Raw genomic sequence first — 17,496 nt, 5'->3', positions numbered from 1 at the left:
AAATTCTACAGTAATAAGTCATCAATAGCTAAGCTGAGTAGGCATGTGTCTTCTATAAAAGTCTGATAGAAGAAATTTCAAAGTTATTTGTAACTTGTCTTTGTGTTAACGAGCAAACAAAACCGTATGTGGAATTGTAAACGTAATGATATCGGATATTACTTCAAAACTTAATAACGTCAGTTATTTAGTATTAAACAATGATCATAATATGCCGCTATAAAATCAACAAAATCAACCATTCAAGCGTATAGTACATAATGCGGCATTGTTAGCAAAGGCCGCGCCTATCGCCATATGCACGTCAAACAATACACCTACGATATTAAAATTATGAGACTTTTTTTTGGTAAAACAATGAAACTAGTGAATTGAATTGACATGCCACGTGCCAATTTACACGGAAAACGACGGGGAGCATGCGAAAAGTCGAATTGTTTTCTTTTTAATTATCATATATTTTTTAATTAAAACTAAACAATGGTAAAAAGCGCATATGCAGCCCTTTCTTTTACTCCCTTAAGTATCACGAGCTATTGTTTGTCGTGGTATACTGATTATGATAAGTATTAAACAAAACAGTTCAGCTAATCTATACCCATATATACGGAACCAGGTCAGTCCTAAACAAATTTTTAAAATTATATAATTTATATATTGACGAAAAAAAATATGACGATACGAGCCGTGCCAACATTGAACTATAAGCCTACACTTACATACATTATAAACTAACTAGGTAATTCTGTCATAACGACAGTCACTAAGAGAAATGAGATTATTACTAGTTAAAGTCTTGGGCTCCCGGGCAACGTACGAATGTACTCGTAATGGTACCGGTCAAACGGAAATCGCATTCAATTGCATCTTATAAACCGTCTCGAATCATCTTCATTTAATCGCTAAGGTACGGTCAATAAACCTGCCTTAAATATTAGCAATATTTGCATAACTATTATACTGTACAGACATGCAAACTTAAGTAGAAAAATTATTCAGATGCACGGGAATTAGTAAATTATCATCGAAAATAATTATCTATACTAAACCCATATAATAACTCATAAGAATATAATAATTCAATTTCATAACGACATTCTTATACATCACTCTGAATTAAACATTACTGAATTAAGTTTTTTGAGAAAAAAGATAAATTAAAAACGTTCAAAATCGTTTCAATCTTCAATTCACAAAATCGCTCACCGTGAAAGTGAAATCAAAAAATCTACATCTCAATTGACAATCAATGACAAAGCAGAAATGAATCCATTACAACGCTACTTATATTTATATAATTTTGCTTTGAAATTACTGCAAACGACCACCCTCTTACTTTTAAGTACTATTATTATTTGCAGGAGAAAGTTTTAATTCATCTTTTTCAGCGATACATATTATCATTATCAACGGAAATAGATTCGCTGGTAAAGAACTTTGTATTGTCCTAGGGAACTCAAAATTATTTTACCTAATATACAATTATTGCTTTCTTTATTTCATTTATTTTAATAAAATTATCCCGTAATTAACAACAACAATAATTACTATACTTTTAAACAAATAATCGTAGAAGTTAAAAAACAGCGTTAAAAGCTTCTACAAGCTAACGAGATAAATAAAATGACGCTTAACCGTTGAAAAAATATGACTCTCAGCAACTTAACATATTTTCTTAAACTCATTTTCATATAACTGACACCTAATTATAAATGCGCATATGCACGTTTCTAATGTAATCATACTCCCGCGCCGCGCGGCCGTAGCGCGTACGTTTTCATAAAAAAATATCACAATTTAGTCCGACACGCGTTAGAAATCTCAGAAAGTGGTGCATTGCAATAATAACTGTTATTTTAATATAGGTACATGTTTATACACGAATATTATTCTATTCCTCTCACTCGTAACGCTTATGTACAGTTCGCAATAGCTGCGTGCGAGAAAATAAGAGCTTTCATAAAGAAAAAACAAAGTTTCTATCAAGGACTAGACGACCACGCGGTTTCATCTGTATAAATTCTCATTATCGCGCTACTATAAATGTAAATTTGATTTTTATTTAACCCCATAATGAGTACCATAGCATTTATTTAAATAACTTAATTTCTTACAAAAAAAAATTACAATCCCTTTATAATATTAAGTAACATATAACAAATTCTCTTTAAAATTATAATAATTTACAACTAGAAAACGCATAGTAAGTAGTACTGTATTTAGACACCAAAACCTTAATTATCAAATCTAACTAAAATCATCATTTCCATAGTTTAAACCCTTTAATTATTATCATGTTTAAATGTCAACAGAGGCCGAACGCTATCATAACAATCGTAGACAACGCAAATGATTAAATTAAACAAAATGACACCATGAGCATAACGGTTTCTTAATCGAGTCGACAGATGCCAACTTTACCTTTAAAGAATATTACATACATATAAGTACGTATATTCTATTTAATTTTAAGGTGTGTTTTGTCGCACCAAAGACGCTGCTACCCGTCTTCGGCCTGTTTATTTCAAAGCCATCAATTGGCTTTTTAACTTCCAAGGTGGTAGTGGAACTGTGTTATCCCTTAGTCGCCTGTTACGACACACACGGGAAGAGAGGGGTTGGCTATATTCTTAATGCCGTAACCGCACAGCAGTGCACTATTTAGGTAGTCACTATTATTTCATTGTTTCACACGATTTTACTCCCCGTGTTTTTTTATGCCTTCTATTGTTTCTTAAGAAGTGAACTCCTAAAACGCAATCAGCCAATGATACAAAAACAAGAAATAGGTAATTCGTTAAAGGAAGTTAGGCAACGACAATTTGAAACAATTATACAATTTAAAAACAAACTTTTTCGAGACCACCAATAGTAATCGTTCGGCTCAATGTAGGCTGCAACAATTACGAAACAATTCTTAAGAAATTATTCGATACAACGTAATAAAATCTAATTGGACACGCCGTTTTTCGTCATGGCTTTTTTGTCATAAGGAATGTTATAGGAAATGCATAATAAAATTTTAAGGGTCACAAATAAGAGTTTCGAAATCGTTATTTTAGCTTATGGCGATTTCTTTTAAATGCGTTTTTTTAATCATCTATATATTAATACGTGAAGCTAAAACTTTGTACCCCTTTTACGAAAATTGCGCGGATGAAGAAGTATGAAATTTCGCACATTTATAGTTAACTAGCTGACCCGGCGAACTTCGTATCGCCTAACAGTCGATTCTTTAATTTTATTATTTTTTTTTTTAGAATTTTTCTCTCCGTAAGAACCATCCTCGTACTTCAAGGAATATTTTAAAAAAAGAATTAGCGAAATCGGTCCAACCGTTCTCGAGTTTTGCGCTTAGCAACACATTCAGCGACTCATTTTTATATTATAGAAGATAAAGAGAAGGAGTGTAGAATGCTGATATTTTTTTTAAAGCTAGCTGAGGATAAAACTCACAAGGAAATAAAAAATACTTCTATTAGTAAAGCATAATAATTACAGTTCGACCTTTTTTGTTAATGTTGATAATTTAAAAACAGCAAGAGATTTAAAAATACTGTGTATCATGGGCGGATCCACGGTGGAGCACAGTTTTGCCCCAGCCTGATTCGTAGGCAATAGTTGATATTTTAGATTTGAAATTAGGAAATCGTAGATACACTTAGCCAAAACCTCCGCAAGCTATTATTTGTAGCAGTGTAGATAGTGAAAGTAAATTAAGAGTTGCAATAAATAAATAAAAAAATTTTTTTCAACTACTTATAGAGTTTTACATTTATTTGTTTTTACCCCACCTTCACAAAATTCTGGATACCCCAATTCTGTGTATAATTTTTTTTACAGTAACCAAAGCCTGGTAGGTAACAAAAAAGTTGTGAATTAATTCCTAATTCGAAAATCTTCAATTCGTAGTACAAATAGATACTCGGATAACAGTCATGTCTACTTCACACCTCGCCAAACAAAAACAAATAATCATTATGTTTGCTTCAAGCGCAGCTATCTAACTGTAACTTGTAATTGTGATCGCTAACTACATTAAGCTGTAGCCGAATGAATAAGGAGTTATACGATAACTAATTAAAATTAACATGTTACTTCACGTCACCCGACCCCGTGTTGTCCATGATAACGTCTGACATAATAATTACTTCATATAACACATGGAATAAACAAAACTAATTTGAACATTTATTTTTAGTTTAAATTTAGAAACGTTGGTCTATTGTTATAAATTTCATATAGATAGTTAAATAATAACAAAAAAACGGGTGTGCTTTAGACCATATGACTGAAATAAAAGCTCATAAAAACGTAACTCTCTCTCTTTCGTTCTTCACTAACTTATATCTCCCTCTCAACTTCCATTCGCCTCGCCAGATCACACATTTTGTAACGCTCTCGTCATACATTCACCAGCTTACTCCCCAAGTCAAGCGTGGGTAAAGAAGATTTACTTAAAAAACCAGCAGAGTTCAAAAACATCAACAGTTTTACAGCTCCCTTTCAAACGGTTATACGGAGTTTGAACATAGAGCCGAAACAAACCGCTGTCAGTACCTCAATTATCTTTAATTTAATTGAAGTTTCTCTCGTCAGTACATGTGTACTATGAGTTTGATAATGTACATTAGCTCCATCCAATTTCCGACGGCATGCACTCTGTTATCTGAAACTAATCAACTCGAGTATTGCATCGCTAACTCTGGCGTTGGGTCGCCGTAACTGAGCGCAGTAATAAAGTCGGCTATCTCTCGACGGATCGTACTTCTCGTGCGCGAGCGCACCTGTAAATTTAGACGTAGCACGCGCACGCGTCGGTCACGAATATAATCCGTTACCTACTCGTTCACGACCACTTTCACTGATTTCTGACAAAAAAAAATTTTTGAGGTTTTTAGCAAAAACTCAAAGTCCTACAAGCATTTAACCGAATTGATATTAGTAACGTTTTAATTAGTTACGTTAAATGTAAAGTCGAACTAAAACAGATGATGCACTCCAATGAACGCAGTTATTAATTTATAACAGAAATTCAAACAAATCGTTACGATTATATCTATTTATAAATGTTTCGCACAAACGGGTTCTGTGAGAACTCCAATTAGCACCTGCCCGATAAACGAGTTTGTAATAAATATCGCACACACTCGAGAAAGGGCGTCTTAATAATGTTGAAAATTGCTTTAGAATAAATAGTTAATGCTTTTTACTTTAGCATTTTCTATTACATCTCGTACGAGACATGAACGTGGTTTCACTCGAGTCGACGCTTAAAGTCACTTCTCTACTCCTGTTAGGCATACCGTCATATTGTATAGCCTACCTATCCAAAGAAAAAGGCTTCACAGTATTAAAATAATTTTCCAAATTGAAAGGAATTTAGAGCGCTAAAATAAACACAACTTTTCAAGAATTAATGTATATTGTACTACATCTATTTACGTATATACTCGTATATATATGTATCCATTAATGTTTTCGGCAAACGTGACATTTTTTCCGCAACTAACTTGAGGAGTCGGATTGAGATATCTAGACTATTTTTTATCCCAATTTTCCAGCGTTAAAACACAGGACACAACTTGTTCCCAGTAAAATTACCATTTATAATAAATAAATATTTTATGGTTTCAAATAGTACATTGAAATTTACAATAAATTAGTAGTACTTATTATTTCAACAGCCGCAAATTGTCATAATAAGCTTAATTGCAATCGTTATTACAACTCTGTAAGTAATTTTCTAATTTATGTTGTTTGCCGAGAAACAATCAAAACAACTAATTATTTATTCATAATAAAATAGAGACGGAGTATTAATAAATAAATACTTTAACTAAAACAATTTGAAAAATACCATTTCCCAAAATTGTCATTCTAAATGATACCTATAAAATAAAAATATATGCATTTTAATAAATCTTAAAGTGAAAATTATAGGCGTATTAGTCATAAATACTTGATGAATTCTTATTATATAAATACGTAGGCTTTTAATTAAAGATAATATAATAAAATTAACCAGTTTTTCCTTACTCTCAATTTTTAATTTCTTCTTCTATATATTAGTTATATAAAATAGTTTTGGAAAACGATAGATAGAGCAGTAGCCCTTTAAGGTCATGAATTTTTATAGACTGAAGCGCATTGAATTTAAATGTAAATGTTTTATTTAAACAAATATTTAGCATAACGACTTTATCATTGTATAATTTATTTACATAAGCTTGTTAGCGTTATTTATAAAGTTAACTTGAAATTCGTTATTGTAAGAAGAGAAACCTTCTTATTCAATTTCTGCTCTTAGTTCTTACTCTGTGTTATATAATAGCTATATATATATATATATATATATATATATATATATATATATATATATATATATATATATATATATATATATATATATCAAATTAAAATTGTCAGGCGTTAATAAGATATTTTATACTTATCCAATTAATTTAAAATACTTTTTTGTATTAATTGTATATTACTCAAAATACGACGTTGAAACCAACAATTAAGGTGTAAAAACATGTATATTAAAACGCCACAACATTTACATTAATTAAAAAAAAAAAAACATAAATATATACATGCAAATAAACGCGATAACAAAAAATTAACAATTCACAAACATAGCTCATGGTGGTTACTTTCTATTGAATTAATATGTACGGGTCTAATGTCTTAGCGTATTTGAAATGAGTGAAGTAAAATTTAATCGCTTAAACAGTTTAAATGTACAATTACAAAGACAATTAAGTGTTGTAACAAAAGTTTTATTTCTTTTGCAGCTCGGCGCGTGCAGTTAACGGTAGATGCGCGATAATCGCAAAGATAAAAACAAAATGGAGATAAAAACTCAGTGCAGAGATAAGAAAATCTGTACTTATAACGGATTGCGATTCGCTTCGTCTGTCAACGCAAACAAATAAACTTTTTTTACAAATTTAAGTACTTCTGTCAAAACTCAAGTAAACATAATTTCAGTGTGTAGATATTTGATTTGTTTTATTAAACATAAATACCGACTATATAAAAATGAAGAAAAAATACAGTGTGTTTAAAAATATGTTAATTTATATGATTCAAGCGGGGTTTATTAAATTATAATCTTTATTTATTATTGATAATTATTTTGATTAAAAAAAATTACAACTAGATAAAATAAACCAATTTTAGTTTCTATTTTAATGAAGCTAATTAAAGAAATATAATTACTAATTATCACCATAAAATATAATAATTAATATTTTATTGATTGATTAAATATTTATATTGAACTAGCTGCGGACAGACTTCTTTATGTCAAAAGTTTTTTTATTTTTTATTAAAACCTTCCGTGGGCTTTAAGGAACATACAAAAATAAATAAATTAGCCGAATTGTTCGAGCCATTCTACACTTAGCAACATTTATTTTTATTTATATAGAAGATAATTTTATATCCCATATAACATAATATCTTTAAACCTTGAGAAATTCGTAATAATGAATAATTATTACAATCGATTCATAAAGATTCACATTAAAATACACTAGTAAAATAAAAACCATATATGCTTAAATACAGACAACCAGAATGCGACAAACATGAAAAATTTGTCACAAACGAGGATCAAACGCGATATCAAAAACCAACTAACGCTTTAAACATTACGCCTGGCCAACATGGTAATTTTTATTAATGTTACCTCATGACGCCGTCAGCGTCACTAATTTCTCTTTAATGTATTTACCGCTGTAGCCGTTTAGTTTTTATGAGAAGTAAAAGACATAAGCATTAAAGGCCCTTTGTACAACACACTCTTATGTGATTGATGCAATAAAACTGTTTAGCCCATTAGGCATCGCCGTGAGAACACATTCCATTTGATGGCTATGTTAAATCCGTTTTAGCGTTAAATTAAAAAATTGCCGATTTTTATGACAATCTTTTCTAAAAAACAGAGCATCAATATACATATACATATATTTCACTTAAGATGAATCATCGCCTTGCTGTTTTTTATTAAGCTGAAATAATTAAATAGTTAAATGAAAATAAACTTACAACCGTTTTCTATTTAACTTTGTTGCATAGGAACTAGTGTCGAATATCTGCAAAGAACTACTTATTTGTCACTTTGCCAACGTGATTAACGTACACTTAGCCAAGTTACGGCTTTCTAAAGCTAAGGGCCTGTTTCACAACTTACTGCGTAACAATCTATATGTATACTTGTGTTTATTACATAAAAAACACATGTGATACTTTTTTTCTCACCATCAAGCGCTACTTTATTTGTCAGATACTTTTATACGCAACTTTAAACCAATCCAAATCTTTATTACTTTTGGTGGAACAGGCCCCGAGACACTGTATATCGTACTTATAACCTACCTATCAGTAAGTAATGTGCAAGATAAACTTTATCAGTAACCAGGGAAACTAAACCCTATACTCTTCAACTACGGACAAACGAACGGATTGATCGCTAACTAGAATCGTAAAAATATTACATGTACGGAAATTAACTCATTAGGCACCTACTGTTTTAAATATTAACTTTTTAAATTACATTTCGCTACTAATTTATTTTTATTTTTATTTTAAATTATTTTTTGTTTAAAATATCTGAAATTACGATGAAATAATTATAAGAACATAATACTCAAACATAACAAAGGAATGTTCGTTACACGTAAGACGATTAATTAGGCAAACGTTAGAAATATGCTTACAATTTATTCTGAAAACAGTAATAATCATAGAGGATATACGTATATTAAAAATAAATTTTTATTTCTGAAAAATTAAAAACAATTAATAGCTACAAAATATTACAGTAGTGCATAATAAATTTTTGTTCAACAAAAAACATACACCTCTTTCTCATTCACTTAGAAAGAAAGGATTAAATTGTTTTTAAAACAGTCTTTTAAACTTCTATACTACTTCTATACATTAGTTTTTATTTAACCACGTTAGCTATTATAATTTGAATATAAATTGAACGACTGCACCAAATTGTTTTTTTTTTTGTATTCGTTATTGAAAAAAAAACCGATATGTTCACGACAAACGTACCTATATAGAGTTACGATGTTCGCAAGCTCAGCTAATTTTAAATATAAAAATTAACTTCCTCACGAAATGTTATTTATTATAATCATTCCAAATTACCCGATACAGATTGTGTTATACACGAGTCAATATTAAACTTTTACCACTTAGCTGATTAAGTATAAACTTTGTTGTCTCAGTATGTCTAGCCCGTATAATTTATTACCGTACAGGTAGTATGTAGCTCTGCAGATAGTCGTAATCACTGCGAACTGTCATGATATTCTGTACTGCGGCATGAAATCATCCTAGAGGTATTTGTTTCGCACGCGACCGACGACCTTGTGATTTAGGGTGACTTTATAATCCCATGCTTTACGTCAATAAAAAAAATAGTCACGTCAAAGATTACAATATTATATATGGAAAAACATTTTTACTAATTAATTTTAGTACCATTTATGTAAAAATAACTCAAATCACCTGATTTTGTTTAGCGTGTATTTTAAGTAATACTTATTTTAATCCGCTTTTCCAACATTAATTGAAATGCTTCGGAATGCGATGCTATTTCCACGTTTTCAAGCAAAAAAGGATTATCAAGTTTTTATTCTGTCTGTTAACGTTTTATTATTATGTTGCGTATCATCCCGTTTTTACGTTATTCCTTGTTTAACTCTATTAGTAGAGTATGGTTAAAGAAAGTCTTCAATAGGTTACTAAATAACTAACGTGACCATTTTTTTTGGCTCAAAACGGGGTATCGGTTTTTTTTTGCTCAAAACTTGATATTAGTTTTCGTTTTGGCTCAAAATAGGACATTGCCTTCAGTTTTTTTTTTTTTTTTTTCGTTAAAAATTAATAGGTGTGTTTATTTTATTGGTATAAAATATGTGCGCTACAAGTATAACGGCTATTGCTATTGTGATAAGGTAGAGAAGACAGAGTCCAAGGTAATTACAACTCCATGACGATATGTAAGTCAACAAGAAACAGTAAAATTAAAAAAACACACTTTTACTACACCCATACTGTCATTCGGCGTTGGCGACCCTATCCTTTACTCACCATAGGATCACAACACAACTTGAGAGCATTGTTATTTATCTATAATCTTATGTAAAGTTGTGGTACTCCCCAAATCGGTACTGCTCCAGATTTTCAGCAGCATATTTTCTGCTGTGTCCTACCTCAATAATATGCGCGGTCCAGTATAAAACGGGACATTTTTGCGTTCCGCGGCTATCTTTGGGGACAGCGGGACGTAATATCAAAAAACTGAACTGTCCCATTCAAATTGGGACGTCAGATCATGTTATGCATAACATAAACCTGTTAGATCTAGGAATCCGCAAATGTGATTTTATATATGTGATAAGAGTTACCTAGCTATATGGAATTGTGTACTATGAATCTATTTGTTATAAACCATTTTAAAGCAAAATCAAACAATTTTAAAAGTAAGAAATTTGCTAAAACATCTGTAGCATTTAATTAAAATTTATTCATTTATAATAATTGATGTGTTTGTCCAACCCAAACCAAGTTGAAGATAATCAAATACTCAAGATACATGTTTAACGATAAGCGTTAACGTAAGGCCGATACATGGAGTGGTACCACTTTAAACATAAATCGAAAATGTTTAACGTTAAAAGCGACATCGTAACGTGAAAGCTGTAAACATTTAAAACATTTAGCGACACTTCTAATTTAACTCTCCCAGCTAGTTAATGCGACAACACCCTACACTCAAGTTAAGAATATTCTTTTTTTTTATTTTGACATACAATACAGCGTTTGAAAGAATATCTTAAAATTGAATACTATACTTGTAGTTTTTTTGCCAGCAGTTTTACACCCGTTGATTTTGTTAGCTTTTCTCCCGTTAAAATATAGCCTATGTCACACAGTGATAGCGTAACATTCATCTGGAGGTGTTTTTTTTAATCTGTCCAGTACTTTTTTAGGATAAATCCATTACAAGCAAACAAAAAATCAAATCTCTCCTCTTTATAATAGTAATAGGTATACAAGTAAGGACAGTTTTTGTAGAAATAGAATTTTAAATAAAACATAAAACTTATTAAAATCAATTCAACATATTTATACTACTAACTTCTGCTCTTAATAAACTTATCAAATGTTAGCGCTAAGCGGTAGACCGTCGCCCGAGTAGATATCTTAAAAGGATTCCGATCGTAGCCGCTAAATCAGTAAAATAACCGCCAATGATTACGTTTTGTGTATATTTATGGGCAATTTACTCGATATCGACGATTAGACTCTAGTAGTTAGACTTACTATCATGATAACTGTCGATAAAGATTGACATCTATATTTAATAATAACAGCACATTACCGTCACCATCCGACTACGATTAATCGGATCAACAGTGTCCGGTCATAACCGTAAATTACTTTGTAATTTACACTGTCTCACATTTTCATAGTTTAGGGCGTTTTAATAGCGTTTTCGAAAGAAACGTGAACAGTACTTCGTTCGTAGAACAGTATAATTTAGTGCTAGAAAACATGAGTTTACTACACTGACTTAGTGATATAAATAACTTTTTATGCGTGACGAATAAAACACAAAGTAAATTTATGTTCCTGTACCGTTCGTTGTATTGTTAACTAAGAGTAAAAGGTATACGATTTCTTCTTCTTGTTTTATTAAATCAAGACCCATAAATCCGTGAAAGAAATTTTGTATTTCGAAAGTTTACTTGTTGTCATGCATTGAAACTATTTTTAATTTACGAAACACTGAATTCATTCTCTTGATTGAAGATCAGATGTTTACTTTTTGTGATAAAAGAAGTAAAAATTAAATAACGTTCTGGCGTAGTGGTGATGAATGTAACCCGTCTAAATTTTTGTCCGTTTCACTTATTGTGTCTTGAAGAACTCGTAAAGCTTTATATGCCAGTTATTACCACAAACATCTGATAACGATCAATACTAAAGGTAATTCTTTGTCAACCAACGGTTAAATAGCGTGACGAGAAGCGCTTCACCCTTGTTATTAGTGAAAGAAAAAGATTTTTTCCAACAGAAGGTAATTATAAAACTGAAAAAAAAATTTTTTTAATGTATCATCTATCTTTTATTTGACATTCCGTACTGAGCTGATTATAATCCAGTGCTATTAATGTACAAACATGTGATTTATTTATTTAAAATTCGTTGTATCCAATCCATCCAAAAGGTCGTCCTTAGCGTGAGACTTTCGAGGCTTTGAGCCTAATAGATTAGACTATCTGCGTTTTTCGATCTTGTTTATAAATGACCTAGTGGCTTATTTTAAATACAATATTTTCTAGAACCATATATCTTGCAAGCTAAGGTCACTTTTTACGTTTACGACGAAAATTTACATGACCCTTTATATAATAACACAGTAGGTACCTACGTACTTATTACATGTTTATACATAAAGCTAGAGCTTGATTAGTTTCTTTTTTACATAAAATTATATAAAAATATCAAAACTAATATACGCATTTAAAATATAAATGAAAATCACTACACTACTACTATTATATATACTTTTTCTTTCGTACAAAATATCTTTAGCGCCGTAATCAGCAACTGTCTTATATGTTAATGGTCGTGGTTTCGATCCCGGCATATGACAATTGTTTGGACAGATCATACAAATGTTTATTGTGGTCTAGGCAATTGTATTTTTGATTTTTCGGGCCCTTAGCACGGGATTATCTAACCCAACCAGAAGCTAGACTTTGAAGGGTTTACTTTAAAAATGAACCTAAATATAAGTAAATTACGACATTTTAGTGAATGCAAATATTAAAATATAGGTATTTTCCTTTAAATTTCTATTTGTTAACCGACTTCCAAAAAAGGAGGAGGTTCTCAATTCGACTGTATTTTTTTTTTTTTTTTTTTTTTTTATGTATGTTACATCAGAACTTTTGCCCGTGTGGACCGATTTCGACAAATTTTGTTTTAATCGAAAGGTGGTGTGTGCCAATTGGTCCCATTTAAATTTATTTGAGATCTAACAATTACTTTTCGAGTTATATCTAATAATGTGTTTTTACTTGACGCTTTTTTCGTCGACCTACGTTGTATTATACCGCATAACTTTCTACTGGATATACCGATTTTGATAATTCTTTTTTTGTTGGAAAGGGGATATCCCTAGTTTGGTACCGTGATAAGGAAACTAGGATCTGATGATGGGATCCCAGAGGAATCGAGGGAAACTCTCGAAAATCCGTAATAACTTTTTACTGGGTGTACCGATTTTGATAATTTTTAATTTAATCGAAAGCTGATGTTTATCATGTGGTCACATATAAATTTTATCGAGATCTGATAACTACTTTTTGAGTAATCTTTAATAACGCGTAGTTGCTTGACTATTTTTTCGTTGATCTACGTTGTATTACTTGTCGATGTAATTGAAGTCGGTTTTTTTTTCGTTTGCGAGCAAACACAATTATTTATTTTATACTTTAGAATTATTTAATGAAATAAACTTCAAGAATCTTCGTTAGTAGTTATTTCGTAAATCGTAACTGAGGGTGGTTTCGCGTCTGTCTGCTCGCCCCAACTAATCACGTCACTTCCTATGGATATGCTAATGTGCGACGCTGGCACGCGACGCTAGTGCCGCTTCAGATGTGTTTGCGAATGTAGGGCGTTAGTATACGAGACACTTATTCTGAAATCTAGAGCAATATTTGCTTAGTATCACAGACTTACTTGTAACTAACTTCAGGATAAGAAAAAACTAAATATATATATTTGTATTTAAGTCATCTTTGGATAACATACCCATAAAATTCCTAAAAGCAAAAGTAATTTTGTCTGTCCGTTACGCTTTCACGACCGAATCACTAGACCGATTATTATATTTATAATGTAGCTTAAAGCTTGGGTCCGAATTTAGTACCATAAGGAATAATACACACATCTACTAAAGAGGAGAAAGGATTTAAAACATTTTTGTCATATAAATTGTATAATTGAAAAATATGCGTATTAAATCCACAAAAATCTGTTCCAATCTGAAACACCCCTAGATGTAACCTTTCAGCGGTCACAGACGAAGTCATAAATCTTATTTTATACTTATAATATGAATATTAGGCCAAGGATTAAACGATTGTAATCACTTGTAAAAGAAATGCTAAGAAAGTAATTAATAAGTATGTATTATAATAATTTTGCGTACTTTTATTTAAAATATATATATAGACTTACATCTGAAGATATTATTATAGTTATTGTTGTCTAAACCGTGTACGATAAAAATCTTACATGTATAATGAATTGCCGATATGCATGGACGGGCATGTCTTTCGAAGACTGCAGCAAATGGGATAATTATTCATTTGTTATATTCGTTACTGTCAGGGCAAGGTTTGTATAAAAGACTAGCTGTGCCCGCGACTTCGTCCACGTGGAATTTAATAAAAAAGTTATTGTTCAGTTGGCAGAGTTATAAAATAAATAAATTTCTAAAATAAAACTAGCCTGAGTTACTCCTTATTACATCAACTATCTGCCAGTAAAAGTCCTGTCAAAATCAGTCCAGCCGTTTCGAAGATTAGCCGGAACAAACAGACAGATAAAAATTGTAAAAAATGTTATTTTGGTATATGTACCGTGTAGTTATTGTTCAGCTGGCAGAGTTATAAAATAAATAAATTTCTAAAATAAAACTAGCCTGAGTTACTCCTTATTACATCAACTATCTGCCAGTAAAAGTCCTGTCAAAATCAGTCCAGCCGTTTCGAAGATTAGCCGGAACAAACAAATAGACAGACAGACAGATAAAAATTGTAAAAAATGTTATTTTGGTATATGTACCGTGTATACATCCATATTATGCATTTAGTAAAAATCGTTTATTTTCATTCTTCAAACAGACATCCCAATTTTATTATTTGTATAGATAATTTAAAAGAAAAACGACATATTCACAAAAAAAAAAACTATGGCGGTACGAAGGTTGCCGCTTCAGCTAGAATTTGTATGAAAACAAACACATTTTAGACAAAATTTTGATAGACATTAAAATATTAGTCATGAAGCAATTTTCGTTCTATTGTTAAAAATGATTTCCTAGCAACATTTAATCGAATTTAAATCTCAGCAAAATTTTACTGAGGTATGCCAAAATTACATGTGTGTGTCAGTTTTTATAGAACAACTAATATTACGCACATTTTAAGTTTAGTATAGCTAATAATAAGATCTAAGAAGCTAATATATGCAGCATATAATTTTTTCTGCAAATTTCGAATAATCGTCGTTCAAATTTTTTAATTTGAAGTAGAAAAAAATGACCTTAAAATATTTATCTAATCTAGTGATCGCCTAGTGGTAGAAATTCGATCATAATTAATTTAAATTATAAGTTTGGACATTATTAACGTTTTGTTGTCAAAGACTATAGAAAAGAGTATATAATATGCGTGTCTGTGTGAGTCAAATAAATGATAGTGTGTGTAATGTTTTTTTAATGATTTAATGTTTTTTTATGCATAATTAAAAAAACAAATATTAGCATTCTGCACTTCTTTTCTATAGTGTGTGTAAGTGTGCGAAATTTCATACTCCGCCGTCCGCGCAATTTTCGTAAAAAGGGGTTACAAATTTTTTGCTTCGCGTATTAATCTATAGAAGATAAATACGAGAAAACAAATAATTATTCATTACGCAATATATTTATACATTTCTCAGTAAATTTATAAATCGTCGTAATAAAGAAAAATAGAAAAACTATTTAATTTAATTACTAAATCACTTAGAATATAAAAATAATTTAGTTATTATATTTTTAATGCGGTCTTATTTTATAAGCTAGACTGAAACTGAAATCACGTCATGAGTAACTAAGCGTGACCTCCTGATTACAGCGACCTAGAGTTCAATACACTTTGTAATTTTTAAAATAGAAATAACTATAAATATACAATAATTTTAATGTTAACTATGTAATATATTTTGAAAAAAAAAATTAGTACTAAATAATAATAGTAATTTTTATCTGCGCGTTAAGGTTGAGACCCGTATTCGCAAATATGACATTATTGATAAATTATGAGACGCAAATTAATGAGACAAGATATAACTCCAGCTCGCAACCCCATCAAATAACAAAGATCCCTCCCGTTTCACTGAAAATCTTACAGCATCCGCGCATCTGAAAATCGACCACACTCACCTGTTCTTTCCATGACCAATCTTGTAGAGCTCGACATGCTTGAATTGGGCGTATGTGGCCATTGTAATTTAGATTTATCTTCAAATATTAACCACGATTTAGCACAAGTGCGGTCACTGCGCGAATCCGCCTGAGATAAATGTACGTGCGAACGATTCGACGGTCGTCAGCTGACTGAGCGCGCGCCGCCAGTACCCTTGCTTAAGTCGATGCTGCCACCCTCCGCCCGCGCGTGAAAAGTGAACCGCGCATGCGCTTCCGCAAGTCTTGTTGTGCTTTTTTATTTTATTTTTTTAACTAACCAGCACCTGGCTTTTCCTGTTTGACATCTGAACGGAACAGATGACTAGTGTCAACAGAAAGGGATACGGTTTTTTAAATTGGACAGCAAATATCCGATGACAGAAACTAAGCCGGTCAAAATACTTGTATGTTATAAAAACGAAATACAACCTTACTGTGAAATTCATTGATATTTAAAACGTGAAGTCATATTATGCATATTTTTAGCGTCAATTACGCATAGTATTTATATTTTAAAATAAAAACTGTTTTAACACAGTATCAATATTTTTTTCTTTATTTGCAAGAATGTTGATAAAAAGGGTTATAGTACATAGCTTGTTCCTTAACATTTAGCTTTGATGGTATTTTTTTTATAGAAGAGGAGACAAACGGACAGTTGGCTCACTTGGTGGTAAATGAAAACAACATCCATAGACACCCGCTACATCAGAGGATTAGCGGGCGCGTTGCCGGCCTTTCGAGTATGACTCTTTTTTTGCATTATAAAAAATCATTAAAAAGTAATATAAAAATTATAATTATATAGATATTTTTATAAACCAGAGAAGCATTTCTATAAAGCTATTCTTAATTCTCATATTATCTTTTCTATCAATTGCGTTTACAACAAAATTATTCTAACTACGCGATTTACGTCTTGTATAGTACAGTTATACTACAATATAATGTATATTTACATTAATTTATGCCTTATAGTCAACTTAAGTAATCACGCATGCTAATCCACTCGAAGCATATAATTGGCTACTGTTTAATGAACGACCACTGAAATCCGATACGGTGCTCGAGTCGTGCGTCCGCGGACATTGATTAATGCGAGGTATCTTCTAATTCCTATAATCTCTTGCTCTTGAGATTTAAGATACAATTAAATAGAATGCTCGAACAACGCTCCGAGTGTAACCTGTATTATTGGCTTCGTACTCAAGTTACTA

At 31.1% G+C, this 17,496-nt stretch overlaps 1 protein-coding gene across 1 annotated transcript in view; it reads right to left on the bottom strand.

Annotated features, from left to right (window-relative positions):
* The window catches only part of LOC123663871 (microtubule-associated protein Jupiter), a 71,236-nt gene extending 54,776 nt beyond the window's left edge, over positions 1 to 16,460 (bottom strand). The window contains exon 1 of the mRNA XM_045598518.1: positions 16,256 to 16,460. Within this exon, the coding sequence (XP_045454474.1) occupies positions 16,256 to 16,317 (62 nt within the window). The 5' untranslated portion in view covers positions 16,318 to 16,460. The remainder of the gene's footprint in view (positions 1 to 16,255) is intronic.
* Between the last annotated feature and the right edge of the window lie 1,036 nt (positions 16,461 to 17,496).

The sequence above is a fragment of the Melitaea cinxia genome, chromosome 21 (genome assembly GCF_905220565.1).
Source record: "Melitaea cinxia chromosome 21, ilMelCinx1.1, whole genome shotgun sequence".
Classification (NCBI taxonomy): Eukaryota; Metazoa; Arthropoda; class Insecta; order Lepidoptera; family Nymphalidae; genus Melitaea; species Melitaea cinxia.
Note: the sequence above shows the minus strand (reverse complement) of the source record. Positions and strands in the feature narration are given on the sequence as shown.